The following is a 22,569-nucleotide window of genomic DNA, read 5'->3' as shown; positions in this document are numbered from 1 at the left end:
AACACATCCAGAATCGACAAAGCAGTAACAAACATTCATACCAAAAGTCGGATCTATGTATGCATTGAGTAATAGAATTCAAAATATTTTCCGACGAGCGGTCTCCGTGCTCTACTAATTTTAGTATTCAAGAACTAAAATCCTTGAGCAGCATCAATTTAATACTTATCTGTAACAGGGCAATCCTACCAGTACCTCATAGGCGCGTTCCTACCTTTATAGAGTAAAAGTAAAGTAAAGCTTTCCTTGTAACAGGCCGTGGAGGCCCGTAGGGTTGTGAGATGTTGAGGTCCCCACATTTTCTAGACAATCGGCTCACAGATGACGGCTAGGTCGACAGCCCTACGCGTCGGTCGCCTTTTACCCCCAAGAATATACCAGGTACTCATTTCTGTTAGAGGATGAGTCGACCCCAGGGCCATATTGCAGGTGGAAGAATTGGGTCAATTGAAAAAATCCAAAACCACATCGGGACTTGAACCAGCCACCTTCCAGCTTGTAGCATAGTGCCTCAACGAACTACGCTACCGCGTGCCCCCACCCTTACAGAGACCTCATTAAAAGCGTTCCCTTCCTGTGTCTGTCTGTACGTACGCGTAAAACAATTAGAGAGCTGCTACATGAAATTTAGAAGATAAAGCAAAATTGATCAAGTCACAGAGAATAAGATGTTTGGGACATGTCGAGAGAATGGAAGATAATGCAGTTCCAAAGAGAATGTTAAAAGGAAGGCTATATTCCAAAAGAATAAAAGGAAAACCCAGGATGAGATGGCTAGACGATGTTGAGAAAGACCTGAAGAAAATGAAGGTGAAAGGATGGATAGAGAAGATGGGGAATAGAGAGCAGTGGAGACTGGTTGTAGAGGAGGCCAAGGCTCACCCAGGGCTGTAGCGCCGAGTGCTAGGTAGGTAGGTAGGTAGGTATATGAAATTTCAGGCAATTCGAAAGTGGAGAGTTTTGCTTAATTTTATGTTACATTCATTCAAACCTTAATTACAGTCTGACAACATCGGACACTTTACAAGTAAACCTACATTCATTTCTAGGCGCATCTGGACCATAACTTGATAAATATTTGTCACAGCAGAGGTAGTTCCGAAAAACATTTCTTTTCTTCAGCGACCCATTTCACGACATGTTCAGTACAGTAGATTACATAGCGGCGAACAGTGGAATGATTGATAAATAATGAACAGGAATGGATGTCCAAGAGACGGTGGATTAACCCATGTATTATTCGGTCATATTCTTGGGCATACGGAGTAAAACCACTAAACGCCTGAGGCAGAATAGCCAGTGTCCTGGCGGAAATTTGAACAGGACACAGGAGTATAACACTACCGCTAGAACAGCCTGCTCGGTGACAGCGTAAAGGACAATGCGGCATATATTTTGTGCCTAGCGAATTTTTCTGCAATATTTATGGTTTGTGATATAATTAAACAAAAGCGGCCGATCGTGCTGGGTTATTATGTTATGTATACATTTCCTCAGTTCCTCGACTCCTTGACTTTACGGATGTAAGTTCCTGACAGTTAACTTTAACAAAGGAAAAGGCGTGTTTTGTTCTTTGAATGGATGAAAACACCTGAAATTTGTTCACCTTGAGGTAAAGAACAGTTGAGTGGAGGTAAGATACTAAATATTCTTTGGTGTTACTTGGATAGGTCACAGTATACGGTTTATATGAAAAGTTCTCAAGTATAAGTTGAATCAGTTGTATTGAACAATCAGAAACTTGCAGTCCGTTTACGTCTGTATTGTGCTGCAATACCTACAGGGAGTGGACATCACGTCAGCTATTTAAGTTACCGCGAAAATCTACGACTCAAGACAAATAGGCTGTACGCTGTACTCATTACATTTCTTAGATCCACAAAATTAATCAAGCTAATTAAATGTACGCCGGTCACGGTAACCGAGCGGTCTAAGGCATGTACTGTCTTCGCTCATTTGGACACCGGGATCGTGGGTTCGAATCCCACTCAGAACATGGATGTTAAGTTTGTGTGTGTGCGTTTTTCTGTGTTTGTGTACAGGTAGAGGCCTTGCGACGAGCTGATCACCCTCCCAAGGAGTCCTACCGAACGTGTAAGATCTAGACAAACCGAAGTGAACGGAGAAGTTCATGGAGGTAGGCCTAGGCCCACTGGGGCTGTAGTGCCAAGGGAAAGAAATATTTGTCTGACTCACTTCATGTTCAGAAAGGTTTAAAACAAGAAAAGGCTTCATTGTTACTGTTATCCAATTTCTTTTTAGAAGAGGACATTAGAAAAAATAGAAGTAAATGAAGATGGATGCATCAGCGTTTGCTCTGAATTGCCAGTTCATTTGGGGGAATTCGTAAATACCATGAAAAGAAACACAATACCAAAAAATATATTGGACATTGTACAGTAAAGATGTCGGCCTAAACAAACAGGTTAAAAGCTAACCAAACCTAGGCATCTCCTCTCCAGAACAGTAATACAGGTAACGTAAAGTTGTCCCGCCAGTCACGGTAGCCCAGCGGTCTAAGGCATGTACTGTCTACGCTCGCTTGGAAGCCGGGATCGTGGGTTCGAATCCAACTCAACACATGAATGTTTAGTGTTTGTGTGTGTATGTGTGCGTTTTTCTGTGTTTATATACAGGTAGAGGCCTTGCGACGGGCTGATCACACGCCCAGTAAAACGGAGAGTTTCATGGAGTAGATCAAGGCCCATAATTGGGGCTGTAGCACCAAAAGAAAAAAAAAGGTTGTCCCTGAGCTTAACTAAAATTTAGTGCTACGTTAGGAAGGCGTACGGGGGAGTGGATGGAGGTTAGTAGTCAGCTTCACTTCCCGGCCGTTTTACCGCCAGGGAAAGAACCTCCGATAAACACTGGATAGGAGACTGAGTGGGCCCCAGAGTCGGTCTGGATGACGTGGAGAAAAAAAAATTCTTGGCCCTTCCGGGACTCAAACTCCGGCCCCTCGATCATCCAGTCTGCGGTCCGTCGCTATGCCGACTAGGCTATGCCGGCTCAAAATTTTTTCCTATGCTTAACTAATTAAGCACTACGCCATGAAGGCGTATGGATGAGTGGATGTATAGGTCCATATTTTCTTGGCCTCGGCTCTAGTAGGAGGTGAGTGGTCAGCTTCACACCCCGATTGCTTTACCCCCGAGGAAAGAGTCCACCGGTACCCATTGGAGAGGAGGCGGGGTGGGCTCCAGAGCCGGTCTGGACGACCTGGAGAAAATACAATTTTTGCCCTTGTGGGGACTCGAATTGCGATTGCTCGATCGTCCAGCCCGCAGCCAGTCGCTATAACGATTGCGCTATTCCGACTTAGAAGTGACTAACAAATCCTCTTAAAATGTGTCCAAATACTTGCAATGGAGGGCGACAAATCGAAAATTTTCTCGTGACAATATTAAAGCAGATTAAATCGTGCAATGTCTAGTAAAGCTCCCTTAACAAACTTTCCTCTACCCGTCCCCTGTCTGAAAGCGTAACGGCTACTGTATGATAGTCTACATTTCGCATGTCTCTTTGTATGGTTATGAAACCTCGCCTCTCGCCTCAACGGACGATGATATAGTGAAGGTGTTTGGGGGTAGGGTGCTGCAGAAAATATCTGGACGAAATAAGTAATAGGAGGGTACGGGGAATTACAAAAGGAGTCTCACCAAATATTATTAGAAAGACGAAATAAATGAGGCGATATATAGCTCGGAGTGTGTGACGGGAATTTTTGTAAAATTTCTGCTGGAGTACTGAGTTCAACACTTCAGATACTTAGAGACTATTGAACGGATCTTCATGAAAAAGGTTCTGACTGTATAGATTGAATTTGCCTGGTTCAGGATAAGGTCATATGATGGATACCCTTGAACACAGTAACGAAATTTGAGTCTTATAAAAGGTCTGAAGCAGTTTATTGAGATGAAAGGGTCTAAGCTCCCTAAGAGTGTCTCTTGGTCCATAAAATTTCTCTCAGAAATATATTTGCATTTTGAAATCTCGTTTAAGCATTTCCGTTGAACCGATTATTAATACATTCTTTATTTTATATATATATATATCTGTAGTTCCTGTATCTTATGCTATTAATAAACGCCCTTACTGTCATTGTTGATAGCAGTTACTAGCAGTTTACAACAAATTAATCTTACTTATGGTAGAGATCGGCAAAAGTAAGTACAAGTGACTGATTACTTTCACTGCATCGAAATGGCTTCAGCAACGCTCATAACGTTAAGTAAAAATTTCATCTCATCCGCTACTAAATACAAGCCTTCGTACTAACGTTGCAAATTATTTCTCTACACAGCGACTTCTCACCAGAAGACATATATAATGCGATACGGGAAAGAATAATCGAATATAAATAATTCTGCAGTAGCTGAGACTAAACGTTCAACACCTCTAATCCTAAGACGCGAAATCAGAAGCGATTCTGAACCAGTTTCAGTCTGGCAGCCCGACTCCTTACGGCTCTTTTTAATGAAGAGTAATGTGTTCTGAAACATAAAGCCGTGTGGACCGTTGAAAGTTAACTGACGTTTCGGAGGAATAAATCAAAGCAACAGACTACGTTTCACAATCATACAAACTTACAGAATTAATATTCAGGCCTATCCACAAAGCCGGTTTTAAAGTAAGATTTACGATATTTATCCTTCCTTTGCCTAAGTACCTTTCTTGACCTGCACTGCTCATATAACTTCGAATATTATTAGGCCTATGTTTGTGAATATTGGGAAAGATACAGAAAGATACTGTAGCAACGTAATTTAAGCTACTCCCACAGCATTTATCACGGATAAAGTGAGGAAAATCACGATACATTTCTTTGGGCTGAGATTCGAAGTAAGGGGCTCCCGAATACAAAGCGGTAGTACTAACCTCATCGTCACCATTTGTTCAAACATTTAATTATAAAATATACTAATGAAAGAATATTTGTTGGAGATAAGGGCTTATTATATTTGTTTTCACTCAATATGTTTGAATCCAGAAATGTCTTCTGATATAAACAGGTTTCTTTTGAATCCGGTTCCCGTTTAGACAGGTTTTCCGGCCTAACACTTGATGTCGCCTCACAGACAGTTGCACTGAATCAAACCTCATCACGACTAAAGTTTACGCAATATTCTCCCTCAGTTAAAAAGAGACAAGGGAGAGTCGAATCCCCTTGCTTCCTCCCTTCCCTCATCTGTCGGAAGTACAAACAGAACCCCTGAGGATGGAACTAAATATTATAAAGAGTACTCAAACGAATTAACTTGTAGTTCATCCCTTCATCACTAATTGTGCGTTCCCTAATGGCTTATACGTGCACAGCAAATACTCAACATCTACTGAATGAAACGTGAAACATTTGAGTTATTAATTCTGTATTATTAACGAATAATATGCGTTACCCTGTCCATTTTTAGATGATATTATTTCTGACAAATGATAAGAGATAATTCTTGTAAAATTATTTCGCTGTCTTCAATTAATATGATCACCATTTCCACGATCCCTTAATGATAGAATTACTAGTAACTGTCATTTTGGTGTATTGTGGGGCTTGGACATCCTTCATTTCGGATCAAAATTTCGTGTGAGTTACCAGGAAACCATGGCAAATTCCTATTCCAGTTTTCTAAATAAGCCCCATTATCCCCCGGTTCTGAACAGAATATTTAACATTGTTTTCTCGAGATAAACGTAGCTTTTAATATAAATCAAGATTATTGCAGCATTTCAATTGGCCAATTAGTAATTTTATTGAGTTGTAACTGAGGCCTGTTTAAATTTTAACCAGAATAAAATTTAGGGATGGTGCTAAAGGCTGGATCTTCTTTCAATGGATAAATTATTTTCAAAAGTAAAATGTTCTAAACAATATTTAAAAAATAGAATCTTATCTCTTAGAAAATCTCCTCGTAATAATATTAATTTAAAGAAACAGTCGCTGTTTAAACTGAAAAACAAACCCCACAAGTTAAATGGACGCTGCGGGCAAGAAGCTTTGTTACCTTAAATTTGGGCCAATGGTACACCTATCTGTCACTCTTCTGCAAAAGGTTCAGCATGAACTCAAAGTAATCATAATGGAAATGGTTTCTTACGAATCGCTATTCACTTTAAATAAAAAGTTGTCATTATTTCTCCAGTTAAAATTTTCCCAATAATATTGGCGTAGGCCTGCGTAAATATAACCAAAACTATATAGAAACAAATCTGAATATGTAATTCGCATTTCTGGTTAAAAATTAAATTTAATTAATAGCTTCAAATTTCTTAACTCTCTATCAATTGTGGTTTTGTAAAGAAGAAGTATGGATTCCGTAATTTAACATTTAATTCGTTATAAAATATTTGAAAAACTTGTAGCGTATTTTCTTCTCAGTCAAAACGTCTGCCGTGTTTTACCGAACAAGGGTAAGTTTTCTCTTAGAAATAAAGCAAGCGTTTCTTAAATCAGTTGAATTTTAAAAGTTAATCGTCGACATGTGAATCTTTAAAAGTAAACCTTCAAATTCTTCTTTGAAAGGACATGCTCAGAAATTCTTACATCAGCCGTTAGCACTGTCATTACTTCTTACGCAAGGTTAATCACACTTTGAGATATTACAAACAGTCGCCAAACTCGATTTGAAACTACGGCCAAATAAAACCTAGTACATTTTTAATATTATCCATCTTGCGATCTTCTTTATTTTTACAATGATACTGATTAAATTTCGATTGAAGAAAAGCGTTGTTTTCCTAATCACCGAAGTTTCAGAAAACTCACTGAGTTCATATTTCAGTGTTAAGTATATGGTGGGTTTCTCTTAACGCAATGCTACGGCACACACCCCAAAACGTCTTACCCTCTTCTTATAGCTTAATATAGATACATCTTGATAAAATTTACAGCTGCGTCTTTTTCATACTCTTATTACAATATAAGGCCGAGTTACAGCAAGACTTGAAGGGCCGCGCCATAGCTCAAGCGGTTATTCTCTGGCTTCACACTGCGGCGGCCCGGGTTCGATCCCGGGGTCTGGTCAAGTGGGATTTGTGGTGGACAAATTGGCTCTGGGGCGAGTTTTCTCCGAGTACTTCGGTTTCCCCTGCCAATCTTCATTCCACCAATTGCTCCACAATCACCCTCACCTATCATCTGGGGCTGGTAAAATAGACCAGAAGTGGCCGCAGTACAAGGGACTTAGTCCCACCCCACTAGCATTAAATAAATAATTAGAAGACTTGAATTTCCTGTTGATTATCGCGGGTTAATTTCGAAGACCGTAATTATGCTAACAGACATACATTGTACGACCGCGAATTCTATCGAACTGCAATCACTCTTCGCTGTAATAAAGATAAACTGACAGTTCCAACTAAAACACTTGTGTTATTTAATCGAAATTAACTGAGGCTTAGTATCCAGTATGTATGTCAAGCTCGGGATTTACGTTACTACACGGACAATTCCTGTTCTGTCATTGAATGGAAGGATAGAAGTTGTCAATTTTTACGACATGGATCACTGGTCAGTCAATCTGTCTATAGAATTCGATGCTTCAAAATTTTTCCTCCCCCCAACTCCAATTGATCACATAGTGCTTACCTTGCTCTGGGCGGCGTAATCAAGTGCCAGCATACAGTCGTTGTAACCATTCTCAGTCTTTATAGTTGTAGACATGGGGTTCCCAGGCGCGCAGAACTGTCCCAGCTGACTCACGGAATCCCGGTACCACGGGTACATCTTGGCGGCGTTACGGCGTCGGCGTGGTTTCAAAAGTTCCTCACCAATTCAAATGCGCTCTTGGCGGGAGATTCGTAGCAGAGAAGCGGAAATAGAATGTATCACAGTTTCCTTCTCAGCCTTTGTCTTTACCACTACACATTTTGACACTCATAAGTATATAGGCCTAACGTTCATTAACCACTTATGCCTGTAATGGAACAGGCTTCCCTTAAACTAAGGGTAACCTAAATTTTAACCCTTCCCAATGTCACAGATCATTGTGTAATTTTTGTTCATAAATTAGATGAAGAACCAGCACAATTTATTATAAGTGTAATGTTGAAATGCACTCTATCTCTCTACGAAGGAATCTTAACGTTCACTACTGAACAGAATCCTTTTAAAACTTGATTTTCAAGTTTATGTTTTATAACATATAGCTGCACTGTTAGAATGACACCCAGTACATCCGCGGTAAACACACTTGCGAAATGGCTATCTCTATGTCACTTGTAGTTCGAAACACATATCTATATGTTGGTATGTCATCTTCAAGGATTCGTTTCTCTGTGTTCTTAAATTTAAACGTAACTATTGACAACACTGCAACAATGATGAATCATGTTTAGAATGAATGAACTGTAGCAAGCTTCTCAAGTTTACGAATAAAACCGTAATTTCTGTGTAAGGCAAACGGAATGAATTCCTTTGTCGTGTCGTCTATGTTCAAACACACACAATCACGAACACAAAAAGTTGTACACTTTGGTCTATATTACTGACAACACATGCTCCATTTAACCGTCTGCTTGTGCCTGCCGTGGAAGTGCTTTCTTTTGCGGCTACTCTGATAGCACAAAAAACAGTCATAGGGGATGATGGAGAGGGATGGGGGAGAGGCGAGGGGGTGAATCCTTCACGTCCACTTTTGATGGCAGTTCTTTTTTTTTTATTCTTCTCTCTGGCAACACACGTCTTTTTCTTGCTTCGCGTTTTTATACAAGCGTAGAAAAGAATTTCTTCCGTGGATCAACTTCTGCTTATCTTCTGCCGGTGTGTAGAGTCGATGACGGTCTGTTACTCGCTGACAGCTGTTTTTTACACTTGCCAATGCACCCACGATGCCAGACAGCGCAATATTTATTACTAATGTCTGAATTAGAATCACTAACACGTCCTAGCAACACTGACGAACAACGTATCTTTGACAACGGCAGGGAGGGAGGGGTAACCTCCCTTTTTCCAAGAAAGCTGGTGTTTTTGGAAGGTGGCTGTCTTAACTGCCGGCAACTTTACTTGGCCTGCCTGCTCCTATTCGAACACAGTTCGAAATACAAACAAGATGCACTGCACGCGACTTTCCCCCTCCTCCGCACCCCCCCTCCATGGTCCTTGCTGCTTCTACGCGACTTCGGCTATTCTCGGTTCTTTCCCTTCGGCAATTTTCGTGTGAGGAACGGTTGCTACGTCTCCTCCCTCCGCCCCTTCTGCTGAAAACAAAGAAGACGTCATTTATTAATTACTACTTCTTAACAACATTCGGGAAAAAGCGATGTTGTATACAATATATAACTACTGCGTGATAAACCAATAGAACAATAATTTGATTGGTAACAGTTACGAAATTTAAGAATCCTAGACGGACATAGAGGTTAGGAAAATCACTGCAAACTTTTAAGCTTATAGGTTGATGCTGTATAAATTATGATTTGAAGTAAATACCTGAAATTATGTAAAGTATTTGTTAAACATTAGACAAAATACGGTAATAATATACCGGCATGGCGTGAGAGACACCTGAAAGCCACGAACAGCAGAAATCACGTCTTGAGACCGTTAGCTGGACTGACGCAAACAGATAACAATACACTGAAATACAGTGAGAGACTCCAGGGCGGCAAAGTGAGCCTACTTGAACAGATCACTGCATTAGGAACCGATGGTACAGAACTTTTCTTTTTGTGGACCATTTTACGTGGCTCTGTCAGCAGCTATTTCACGGCGTCGAGTGGTAGTATGATACATGTACGATGAATTGTAAAGGATTTAGAAGGGAGAGGTCGTGGCCGAATCGGTGTATTATCTCGGCACTTGCTTCGAGATACTGAGGAAAACCACACAAAACTCAGAACATCCGGTAACCCAAGTGAGCACTTACAGCAAGGAGAAGAGGTGGTCGAATAAGGAACTCAGAGGGCAAAGAGCAATGGAAAGATGAAGTAAACGATGGAAAGAGGATTTTGAGACCAGTAAAGGCAATGCGTTGCTGTAGACGAAAGTATAAAATATTATATTTGAATGTAATATTTGAGATTTTCCATTCTTTTTGTTATAGAGATGGGTGCTTTCGACTGGCGACTCAGTCTGCAGCCACCTGCTCAAGCTAGTTCCTCGCTCTCGGATTTTATACCCTGAAGATGGGGGTGATACCTTCCTCCGAAATGTCGGTTTACACAATATATACACTGCGCCACATCCCAAAACAGGGCATTTTTCCCGTTATATTTGAACTTCTGACAACGGTAACTATGAAGATTACTGTCCTATGAAACACCGTGTAATCTGATAGACGTTTATCGACAATTAGGAGGAGCGTATCCCTTCTATTTTTACTGTATAAGGGGTGCTTGTCTACCCTGAAGATGGAAGGAGTACATTCCACTGGAAAGTCGTAAAATTCTACCAGACAATACGGCGTCATATTCCAGAATATAGTAGTACTTTTATATCCTGATGATGGAAAGAGAATATTCCTCCTAAAAGTCGGTAAACTTCTACCACACTATACGGTTTCATCTCGAAGAAGACTATATATCTAAGCTTCAAAGAGCATGATGAACTATGAAGGTTTTGTCATTAATTGTAATGATTACTGTTTTACAGGCCTTCCGAGTACGCTACATATCGGCCTGTAACTGCTTTAAGGTCACTGTATCAACTGCGGACGTTGGAAAGCGTCAGAATGACTATGAATGGTAAGCCGGAACGCGCGGGGGCAAAGAAGCGGCCATTGACTCCCTGAAGGTCTTATCGCCTGGGGGGCTGCAAGGCTAGACAGCTCCTTCCAGTCGAGATTTGACTTTCCTTCAAATTGTCCATGCTTCTCGATAACTTAGAACGGAAAGTGAAGGAAAACTACCCACTCGAACTCTTTTGTTTCTTTCTTTCCTCCGACTCTCCTTCCTTCACGTCTTCCTTTCTTTCTTTGCTTGTCTTCTACTGTGCAGCAGTTTTCTGTTTCATTTAATCTATTAGACATTCCGTACATAATACTCCTTTGATGCAGGCCGGCCTTTCGCAAGGTAGACTAACACCTAAAGAGAACAACACAGCGACCAGCAGACATGAAGTAGGCCTACAGTAAGCTCTGAGCGGGTTTCGAACCGAGGAGTTGTGTCATCCAGGACCGTGAAGCCACATCTATTGTTTGGAATTTGAAGTTCATAATTTGTTCCGAAAGCTTTTGATTTGCTGCGATAAATTCATGTAGGAATTTGTCTTGGAGGATTTCCTTTCCTTACTTTTAAATTATTAATTTTTCTTCTGGACATTAAATCTGCGTTTTTAAACGTAAAAGTACTAACGTGCTGACTTTTAAATGTAGTAACAGGATTTCTTTACATCTTTCAATTAAAACTGTTTTTATTTATTTTTCTTTTATTTCATTGTTTAGTCGTGTGTTTCTAAAATAAATTAATATTCGTAGTTATGATAAAATTAGTAGGTTCAGTCCTGTATGTAGCCTTATTCATCTCTTAACTATTTAACAAGTGGCCCCTCTTCACAGAAACTTTGTTCGGTTCTCAGAACAAACGTAATCTCTTTCCATAAACACGATTGATTTTTGTAATACAGGTGCAGTATATTTTCTCAGATGTAAGAACAAAAAAAAAGCTCCATGGCTTTAGTCCGTAAGCGAACTATACCGACCGAGCGACCGCCGCTTGTCGGCGAAGTTAATGCCAACTTTAGCGGATAGAGGCGTCGCGTGGTCAGCGCAATGAATCCCCACTCCCTTTAATCTCGGTTTTCTAGACCGGAGTCGCTATTTCCTTGAAATAGCTGCTCAGCTATCCTCACGAGGCTGAGTGGACTCCGTTTCACGCCCACTACTTCTCAGAAAATCTGGTAGCCCCGGGAATCGAACCCGGGGCCTCTGGATCTGTAGCCAGGAACTCTGACCAGTAGACCACAGAGTCGGTCCAGATGTAAGAACTGACTTCTAAAATATTATACTTAAATGTAATCCGTCTTCTGAACTTTCTACTCTAGCCGAACAATGTATCAATGCACTTTCTATAGGAATGATGGTAATTAATATTAGGAACACCCACAGTGGTCTCGTTTTTTCTCTTAAGATTTTTCTTTATTTTGGACTTTAATCAAGGCTTCTTGTGGATTAAACAGACAGCTTAGCTCATTGCTACAATATCGCACTCTCTAATTAGCTATCGCTGCTCACACTCTGTCTTTGTGTGTTCGCGCCACCAGTAGAAGCAGCAGTGAGATTTGAATGAAGGCTGTGAATAAAAGTCTGAAATTTTACAGGTGTAACCATTCTTTTCTGAAACGTATTGTCATTTATCAGAGGTGTGCGTGACTTATAGAACGGGTTTCTTATTTGATGATCGAATTTATTGGACTTTTATACAACTGATTTCACAAATCACTGACTTCGACTGAACACTCTGCTTTCTGACCACACTGCACTAATCCACTACTCCACTACTACTTGGGCCAGAGCCACTCACTGCTTTATAGCATCGGATCTGACTCCAAAGAAAACACGTTCATTGCCCAACAATGAACGTCTAATATTATCGCGTAATGTTCTATGTATTGTCTAATAACGGGCTGTTTACCAAGAATGTGTCTCCTTGGGAAGGTGCTTATCGAGCCGTTGTCTAGCAATGGATCCCTACTTCACAATATTTTCATAAAATTTCTAATGAGAACGGATTTATTTCAATAAGAGTATTTATTGCTGTTTGTTCAAGCTCCTGTCTAAGAATTACTGTAGACTATAGACGAATCAGGGCCAACCCCAGCCGTCGAGTCGTCTAAGGAATGAACCGTCTTCACCTGCTCGAACGCTGGGATCGTGGGTTCGAATCCCACTGAAGGTATGTATGTCTGTATTGTGTGCGTTTAGTCTGCGTTTGTGTTGTTCTGTGTTCAGGTAGAGGCCTTGCGACGGGCTGATCTCTCATCCAAGGAGTCTCTTGAGGACCTCAGATCGTAACACTCAAAACAGGCTAAATCTTCATGTCCGTAACTGGAACTTTCTCGATAGATCTATGTAATCCTACACAACCACTCTTCTCTCTCGCTCTCTCTCTCTCTTCTCTTGGCAGATTTGTCAGTTTCTTAATCCTGTTCACAGTCGGTAAGACTTTTTGGACGGGTCATCAGCACACCGCAAGCCCGCTGCCTACACACAGAATAAACGCACACAAACATCCATATCTCAAGTCGGATTCGAACCCACGATTACTATGTTCGAGCTGGCGAAGACGGTTCCTGCTTTAGACCGCGCGGCCACTGTGATCGACACGTAGTTCTCTTACTTCCCGTAAATTCAAAGAATTGTTCACAAGAATTTTAATTGAATGTCTCCCTCCCACAATTTTGAATGCTACATCAAGCACCTCTACAATATTTTCATATATGTAGAACATTATAAAGATCTATAGGAATATGATGCTATTTAAAATGTAATAACTGCAAGAGAATTTCTTTGCAGAATCCATGACATTGCTGATGCTTTATCTATGAGAATGAGAATGCGAACGAATTTGCTATTATTAACAGAATATTACAGTTTAAGAAGAAAATAAAAAAGGCTCGAGAGAAAGTTTATATTATTGCAACAAAACGTATATTTTAACACGTTACATTAGAGCAAAGCGTTCAAAATTTGCGTTCCCTTAACAAAGACATACTGGAAAGAAATAGCGGTTTCTCTCTGATTTAAATGGATTGGCTTTTGTGACTCAGTCTATACCTATCAATGTGAACTCAACGAATCAGGCTATGAATTGTTGTATTATCCTAAGCAAAAGAAAAAAAAAAGAAAAGAAACTTGTTTGAACGTTTATATTTTTTAAAAGACTCCTCCACTCCTTTTCAGACACTTACTAATGAAATTTAGCAAACCTATTTGAAGCTTTTGTCACTGTATTCCACACCTTCTTACATATTTTGGACAAAGAAGTAGGTACTTAAAACCCAGTTGCATTCACGAATAATAATTGTCTTCATATTCTTACATTCACGGGGTAGCGTAGTTGGCTGAGGCACTATATGCCGGAAGGTCGCGGGTTCGAATCCTGATGCATGGATTTTTTTTTCAATTTACCTAATCCTTCCAACCACACTATGGACCTAGGGTCGACTCGGCCTCTAACAGAAATGAGTAGCGGGAATCTTCCTGGCGTTAAAGGGTGTCCGGCGTGTAATGCTGACAACCTTACCGCCATCTGTGAGCCTATTGTCTAGAAAATAATGGAGTCCTCGACGTCTCACAACCCTATGGGCCTCCGCAGCCTATAACAAGGATAGCTTTACATTTTACGTAAATACTGAGTACTGCAGTGAATCAGACATGCGCAATAAGACTTTCCTGCTGTTTCTATTGTCTTAACCATTTACATCCTGAAAGAGGAACGGAGACTCGGGGGGACATTGCAAGTCAACAGTCTGAATCGTCAGTTTGGTGCATGGAAGTTATGCAGAACCTGAGCGACGCTCAATCACATCGGTGTCGTTGAAAGTTATTTGTTATTTCATGTCAGGCAGTGATTTTAATGAGCTATTCTACACGGAAGCTGCTGAATTCTTATTTCTTGACTAATTGGGAGGTGCATAATTTGGAAAATAAATCCGGAGACCTCCAGGATAGGCAGATTCATTTAGATGCTGTGTGGGAAGTGTGGAAGTTCGGGACCGCCACTGTGGTCTAGTGGTCAGAATTCCTGGCTACAAATCCAGAGGTCTGGGTTCGATTCCCAGTGCTACCAGATTTTCTGAGAAGTAGTGGATCTGGAACGGGGTCCACTCAGCCTTGTGAGGATAAGTGAAGAAATAACGGCTTCGGTCTAGATAATCGAAATTAACGGCCATGGGGATCGGTTGCGCTGACCACGCGACACCTTCTATCCTCTAAAGTTGGCACTAATTTCGCCGACAAGCGGCGGTCGCTCGGTCGGTATAGTTCGCTTACGGATTGCAGGCCACGGAGTATGTTTTTCTTTTTTGTGGGAAGTTTGGAGTAGCAGCCTGAAATCTGTCTAAATTATATTTAAAATACCGCCACCAGTTCATATCGTAAAGCAAAACACATTGCATCTCGGTTAAAAAGGTCAATTGATTAATTCTGTTTAGAAAAATGAATCACTGTGTTTACAAAGAATCATATGAATTTGATCCCGTGCTTAATTAATTAAACATGACATAATTAAATCGTGTGGGGGCGTGAAGTTATAGCTCCACCAATCTTGACCTTGGCAGTAAATGGAGGTGAATGGTCACCTTCACGCACCTGTCGCTTTAACCTACTTCCTTTATTTGAAAGAAATAAAATTAATTGAAATAAGGTTTATGAGGTCACCTTGCTCCCTGTGTCCGTATCCACCCGCCAAATTCTAAGTCAAAGTCAAAGTCAAATTTCGGCTGACTCTCAGTCAGTCAGTCAGTCAGTCAGTCCTGGTGTCGAGCCTCATCTGGGTCTCATGATCAGATATTTGTTACTGTTTGACAGTAACGGTCTTGTTTTTGTGAAGTGCCCTCCCTGACGAGAGGACAGGTAAACCCTTTTTACAGTATATGCTGCTGCCCCTTGCCAGCGCAGTCTTTCTTGGGTCCGAGTCCCTTTGGACTTGCGAAAATATTTTACTGTCTCAGATTTGAGACTTCCCTTTTTGTCGCCTCCTACAATTCACAGGGCCACGGTTGAGGTAATCAATCCCTCCTCTAAGCGGGTATCCTAACTCTTCTTCCCCAGTTCCTAAGGAGAAAGTTGGCCTCGTTTTATAACTTCGGGTCGGACCCCAGAGAAAACATCGTCTCTAACAATTACTCTCTTATTAACCAAGTTTCCCAGAATGTATGTTTGTCTCTACATATATGCCCTGTATCGTCGCTAAGGAACGGCTCGGTTGCTAGGCAATGGTTCGGTAAACACGTTCCCGCGGCACCGAATACACACGCAGCAACAGAAAAATTGTTGGATGCGTGGTTTTCTAAGCTGTCTGTGTAGTATCAAAGGAAAGTAGACGATTAATTGTGCCAAGAACTTATTTCCCTTGTTTATTTTCGCTTCTTCATACAGTCTACCACGCCGAATCCATCCCTCTACAAAAAATTATTAGGTGAAGAATACATTTATGAGTTCTTCAGTAGTCCATGCAATTTACTTCTCACTCATTAGTCCAAATACTCTTCTAGATAACTTTGTGTAGAGAATTAATAACATCTTGAAGGAACTAACTGGCTTGGCTTAACAATTGTGAGTTAAGTCTGCTACTCTCAGCGGTCGTGCTCAGTGATGCGTGTGAAGGGTCTCTGTTACTCTCCAGCCACGTTCCACTGCATTTAGCACTGAATTCGCATCAGCCGTTGCAAAATGCCATGGCTAACAACACAGCAAGGAATAATGGATAAGGTTTCCGCTACAATTTTGCCACTTTTTACACTAACTGAATATAAATTATCCATGATATATACCGACTATCCTATATATCGGGATATTCAGTCTTCGCTGTTTTATCCAGACGCCTTTCGGTACAGGCTAGCCCAGGGTTGGCAAAAGTCGACCCACAGACATGATCCGGCCCAGCAACATTCTTACCAGTGCGCTGCAGTTTATTAAGGAAATGCATGCTGTACTCTGAAGGTACTTTTGTTATAAATACAATTTAAATATATCAGTCACAGTGGTAACCATACATAAGCTTGCCATCTGCTTTAAGACTGAGAATATTGTCACATGTAGAGGTGACTTTTAAGACGGGCTTTGAAGTGGACACAAGTATAATGTTTTTGGACATCATCCATCGTCTTGTCTATTTTTTAAAAAACCGTCCTGTATCTTTTTCAAAACACAGCGTTTCGGAGACTGGATTCTGTCTCCGTCCTCAGGTAAAATCTATCTCCGGAGTAGGGGCTAGCTCTAGCTATTGAACCCAACTGAATAGGTTTTACCCGAGGACGGGAGCAGAATCCAGTCTCCGAAACGCTGTGTTTTGAAAAAGATACAGGACGGTTTTTAAAAAATAGACAATAGAGTCCAAAAACATAATACTTATAGGAATATACCATCGTCACAAAATTTTAGATCTTATTTGAAGTGAATGTTTGGATTTATTGCACCTTATACAGGTAATAACAGCGCTATCGCTTATGTACAAACATTACATAGGTATGTACTATATGTGAAGCATTCCGTTTGTAGTGTAGTTCCACTTCCGTTGATGTCCGTCATTGGCCGAAACAAATGAAGGATTTATCTTATCATTAAAATTACATTGTTGAATTTTTTTTTTCCTTGGCACTACAGCCCCAGTGGGCCTAGGCCTACCTCCATGAACTTCACCCTTCACTTCGGTTTTTCTAGATCTTACACGTTCGGTAGGACTCCTTGGGCGGGAGATCAGCTCGTCGCAAGGCCTCTACCTGTACACAAAGACAGAAAAACGCACACAAACATCCATGTCCTGAGTGGGATTCGAACCCACGATCCCGGCTTCCGAGCTAGCGAAGACAGTGCATACCTTAGACCTCTCGGCTACCGTGACCGGCATCGTTTTTATTTCCTAAACAAATTATAGAAGCAAGTCGTAAATAGTCAGAAACTATCCAGTAAACCTCTATTACCATGTCGTTGCACTAATTTCTATTAGTTCAGAAATAACATCCGATATACTGACACATAAACTGAGAAGACCATTTCAGATTTCAGAGACTCTCTTCACAAAGGACTGGCGTTTAATACCGCAAATGTTGACTCCGATCATGACGTAGCCATGTGTGTGTGTGTGTGTGTGTGTGTATGGTTTCATTCATAAATTAAATTTGTCAGAACTAAAAGAGCAGACAAAACTTTGTTCTTACTTTGTCTCCCGAATCTAAGACCGAGATTTCTAGTTGATAAACCTTGTCCATAAAATTGCCTGTTCTCAATAACAACCGAATTTCATAACCCATAATGAGATTTCCTGATATCTCACAACATTCTACACCTTTTCGCCTGATAATTTACTTAGGCGCCGCCTAATTGTTCCTCTTTACTTTTACCTCAGTGTCATTTAACTGAAAATAATATTTGAAAGAGAGTGACATATGTTAATCTCTGCGGATCAAACACAAATTGAAAGGAAATATTTCTCAAGGGTCCCAGACTTTTGGAAATGACGCAGTGCAGACCGTTGGAAGTCAATTGACGTTTCGGAGGAATATGTGGCCCCCATCTTCAGGATTGAAAAGTAAAGTAACGAAAAAATAAACAAGAAGCAGGTAGCAAGCACGTTTCTTCAGAACTTCAATTGACATCCGACAACAACACGGGGTTGTGTCCCAGAAGGCAAGAACTATTCATACTCACCGCTGCGAGAACCTTAAATCCTACTGTAACTTTCCTCGATTTTCAGTGTATAACTTTAATATATGTTAAATAAATCTTATAATAGGTAATAAAGGATCTATTAATATATTATGGACCGAAGACGTTTGAAATGATAAGATTACGAATTTTATATTCAGCAAAAGAAAAAGAAACTTCCTCCGTTGGGGAGGCTATACATCCCCTCTCCGAATGCAGAGAGGGAAAAGATAAAATATTTTCCAAGAAAATATGCAGATTTTTTTTATGTACTGATATTTAAACCTTTCATAAAAATTCTTCCGGATGTATTTTTAAAATACCGTTACCAGCTAATGATCTCGCAAAAATCAATGAACATCCCATAAAATAAGCAAAAAAAAAAATACCAAATAGGCTTAGGGGGTAGCAGAAATATGGGACGAAAAGGAAAGGGGAGCGATTACTCCACTCCCTCCTCAGACTTTTTTTTCTCTCTCTGCCTTCTTACGGTCTGGCTTTATCACTTTTCCGCTTCTTACACACTTTTTCCCCCTCATTCTAACCCTTCCTCCCCTTGATGTGGGGAATTCTGTAAACACGTTTCACCTATATATTTTTTTATTAACAAAGTTCTGGCCGACGAAATAGGGGGTTTATTAGCCCTAAATAAGTAATTCTTCAATGATAATTGATAGAAATATTGGTTAGGTCGAGAAGACTTTCTTAGAAGTGGACTGAAAAACAAAATACTAATGAAGTTATGGAGCAAAAAAATATTATTAGAAACGTTAAACCAACAAATAAAAGCCTACAGAACATCGTGCATATTCCTACCTCGGTTATAGAATTATAAAAGTTCGATATTCGCTGTCTCCGCTACCACATAAAAATATAAACATACACAGTTTGGCCTCTTAGATTGTGATATTGGCGGTAGAGTTGAGCGCCATCCAGTCGGTCCAAGTGATTAAGTTTATGCTTTCACTTGATGACTGAGACAGAACCATTCCTGAGCCAGTGCCTTATCCTGTGCAATCATATGAGAGCTTCTAGCTTGGGGGGAGAGTTGGATATACCAACTCTTGAAATTCATGCTACTAGCAGAACAGACAAGGGGCACGCGGTTGACGCACAACCCTACAAGCCGGAAGGTCGCGAGTTCCAGTCCCGATGAGGTGGATGTTTTTAATTTACCTAATTCTTTCAGCCGCAATATGGTCCTGGGATTGACTCAACCTCCAACAGAAATGAGTACCAGGAATCTTCCTGGGCGGTAAAAGGCGGCCAGCGCATGAGGCTGGCAATCTTACTGCCATCTGTGAGCCTAGACGTCTCACAACGCTGTGGGCCTTTACGGCCTGTTACAGGGATAGTTTTAACTTTTCAGTTGAACAGACAAATCAAGAACCTGACACATTACAAATAAAACTACCCAGATTACAGCAAATTCAATAAATTCTCTGTTTTTTAAGCACTCACTCTTACCACTTCCATAAAATTGAAGTTAAGATGTTAAAGTTTCTCTAAAATAGAGTAAGCTTTCAAATCGAAACCTCAATTTCTTGTGCGGGACATGTGAGAGATTTTAGAGGATAATATTCAAGTAAATAAGCGATTACTTTCAATTTATCTTCATCGAAAACTTCCTCCATTTCAAGAAATGAATGGCTTGAATACGCGTAAGTAAACCTCTTACAGAGTTACAGGATGTGTGCGGAAAATCGGAGAGCATTACCATTATCTACTGTAATGTGGGTAAGTTTTATTTTTAAGGCGTTCAGGCTGTAGAATTTTCTATTTCGCTAGCAGTCAGAAACTCCGCGGCACGACTAGACGAGATGAGCGTCTGAGACTTCCGCCACAGTTGCTCAACGATTTTCGGAAAGTCTTCCAGTGACCGCACGGTACAACCTAAACCAGACGACAGACAATATCCACTACATGCCAAGGCCTAAGTGTCAATTTGATAACACTCATTCATCATAAATTTTCAGGCTGAAAGCAGAAACTCTTTTGGAAATCATGGCAACTTTGGCCTGTCGAACACCACAATCGCGTACTCTATTTCTAATGATATTTTCAAGTCATGACAAAGCACTTTTGATGATACTGTAGACGTCAAAATATTGCCAGGCAACGGCTCGATAAACAAACTTCCGCGCAGGTACAATGACCACAGAAATTTTTAGCTATCACGTGGCTTTTGTTGTCTGTGTACTCTGACACGTGACACATGTTTTCTGCTTTGTTCGTGCCGCGGCTATATAACACGAATCCGCTTGAAGCCGAGTGATTTTTTATTTGAGTTCCGAAGTTCCATTGTGATTGAATAAGAAATAGCAAGAAGACTTCATAGTGATTTGAAGTGATAGTTCCTGCGTTAGGTCCGTTGCCTACAGAATATGAAGCAAGGTTTCTAAGCACTAGACTGACTAGAAAGAAACATTTAGTGCTAAGAAGAAGTGCTATAAGGGGTAATCATTTCACCTTTCAGCTGTAATTGAACTGTTGAAGAGAATTCGGACAGTGGACAGGGGGCACTGTGTCAGGTTTTCTAGGAGTGCTTCGGTTTCCCCTGCCAATTCTCATTCCACCAACTCCTCCACATTCACTAATCATCCTATCACTGACGCTATGTAGCCTCGATACTGAAAATAAGAAACTTATAAGAAAAGAAGGCAATTCGTACGTGAAGATGTCGCCGTTTCAGAGTTAAATTTAAGATTTTGAATATTTCTCTTGGCCTTAAGGCCGCGCCATAGCTCAAGCGGTTAGTCGCTGGCTTCCACCGCGGCTGTCCGGGTTCCATCTGGGGTCTGGTCAAGTGGGATTCGTGGTGGACAAAGTGGCGCTGGGGCAGGTTTTTCTGAGTACTTCGGTTTCCCCTGCCAATCTTCATTCCACCAATTTCTTCACAATCACCTTCACCTATCATCTTGGGTTGGTACAATGGGCCAGAAGTGGCCGCAGTACAAGGGACTTAGTCCCACCCCACTAACAATAAAAAGAAATTTCTCTTGGCCGAAAGCTGGCAGTTAGGCCATTCTTCTAAATATCTGAGACGTTTCGTGTGCCCATTTTCATATCTTATGAAAGCGTATAGATTATTCATATCCGCGAAGCGTTCATCCGAAATTTCAATTGGAGCACCGATTTTCCCACGTAACTTGGATTCTACTACTGCCAAATGTGGATCGGCAACATCAAGCAGACATTCACTTTCAGACGCTTCAAGAACATAGTTACAATCACGAATATAAAAAGCTATAATTTTACATGTGGTTCTGTATGGGTACGAAACTTGTTTTCTGAGGGTGTTTGAGAACAGGGCGCTGAGGAGAATATTTGGTTGGAAGAGAGACGAAGTGGCAGGAGGTTGGAGAAATCTGCAAAATAAGGAGCTTCATAACTTGTACTCTTCTCCAAATATAATTAGAATGATCAAGTCAAAGAAGAAAAGATGGGCAGGGTGACACGTATGCAGGAAAGGAAGAATAGATAAAGGATATTGGTGGTAAAGCCGGAAGGAAGGAGACCACTGGAAAAACCAAGACGTAGGTGGGCTGACAATATTAAAATAGCTCTTAGAGTGATAGAGTGGGATGGTATGGATTGGATTTATCTGGCTCAGGATAGGGACCAGTGGATGGCTTTTGTGAACATGGTAATAAACCTTCTGGTTCCATAGAATGCTGGGAAACTCTTGAGTAGCTGCACAACTGGCAGCTTCTCAAGAAGAGCTCAGCTCCATGAAGTTATTTAGTCACGATCATGAAATCCCAGCTTTACAAGGTGCAGTAGGTACCTTGTTGGAAGGAGACGGATTTTATTCTAAGTGTCCGCTAGCAAACAGCTGCTTTAAGATGGCAATCCCCCCCACAATATACCTGCTATTATCCACCACGTAATTCGAAGTCGCGTAACCTCCGCAGTTGATAACTAACCGGATAATTTGCATACCAAGAGCTCACGTCGTTTAAACTTTCAAAGAACAGCTAAGTCTACTTCTAAATATTAGTCCTATTTTAAGAAACTACTTCCCATTGCAAGAAATATAGCGCCTTCATTACACAGAGCAACTGGTTAATGTTCTTTGTTGTGAGAATCATATCAAACACGTAAAGGCAGTCTGTGGCCAAAGTGTATTCTTTAATTAATGTTGGAGTCAATTTTACCGACTACACAACATATTTTTATTATTCTTCAATGTATTCTTTAATGTTTTTAGGCGATAGTACAGGTACAATGTGCTGCTCCTATGCTGTTGGCTTGGTTGCGCCGGCGAGAT

The 22,569-nt window shown here is 40.8% G+C and overlaps 1 protein-coding gene across 2 annotated transcripts in view; it reads right to left on the bottom strand.

Annotated features, from left to right (window-relative positions):
* LOC111866474 (zinc finger protein rotund) overlaps window positions 1-22,569 on the bottom strand; it is a 938,200-nt gene that overhangs the window by 655,459 nt on the left and 260,172 nt on the right. Inside the window, exon 4 of one of the 2 annotated variants that reach the window (XM_033752262.1) lies at window positions 7,583-9,189. In XM_033752262.1, the coding sequence (XP_033608153.1) occupies window positions 7,583-7,720 (138 nt within the window). In that variant the 5' untranslated portion in view covers window positions 7,721-9,189. Of the gene's footprint in view, window positions 1-7,582; window positions 9,191-22,569 lie in introns of those variants that run through there. The other variant, XM_023855448.2, reaches the window with a different exon arrangement.

This window comes from Cryptotermes secundus, unplaced genomic scaffold (genome assembly GCF_002891405.2).
Source record: "Cryptotermes secundus unplaced genomic scaffold, Csec_1.0 scaffold320, whole genome shotgun sequence".
Taxonomy (NCBI): domain Eukaryota; kingdom Metazoa; phylum Arthropoda; class Insecta; order Blattodea; family Kalotermitidae; genus Cryptotermes; species Cryptotermes secundus.
The sequence above is the reverse complement of the archived record's forward strand: the minus strand, read 5'-3'. Positions and strand labels throughout refer to the sequence as shown.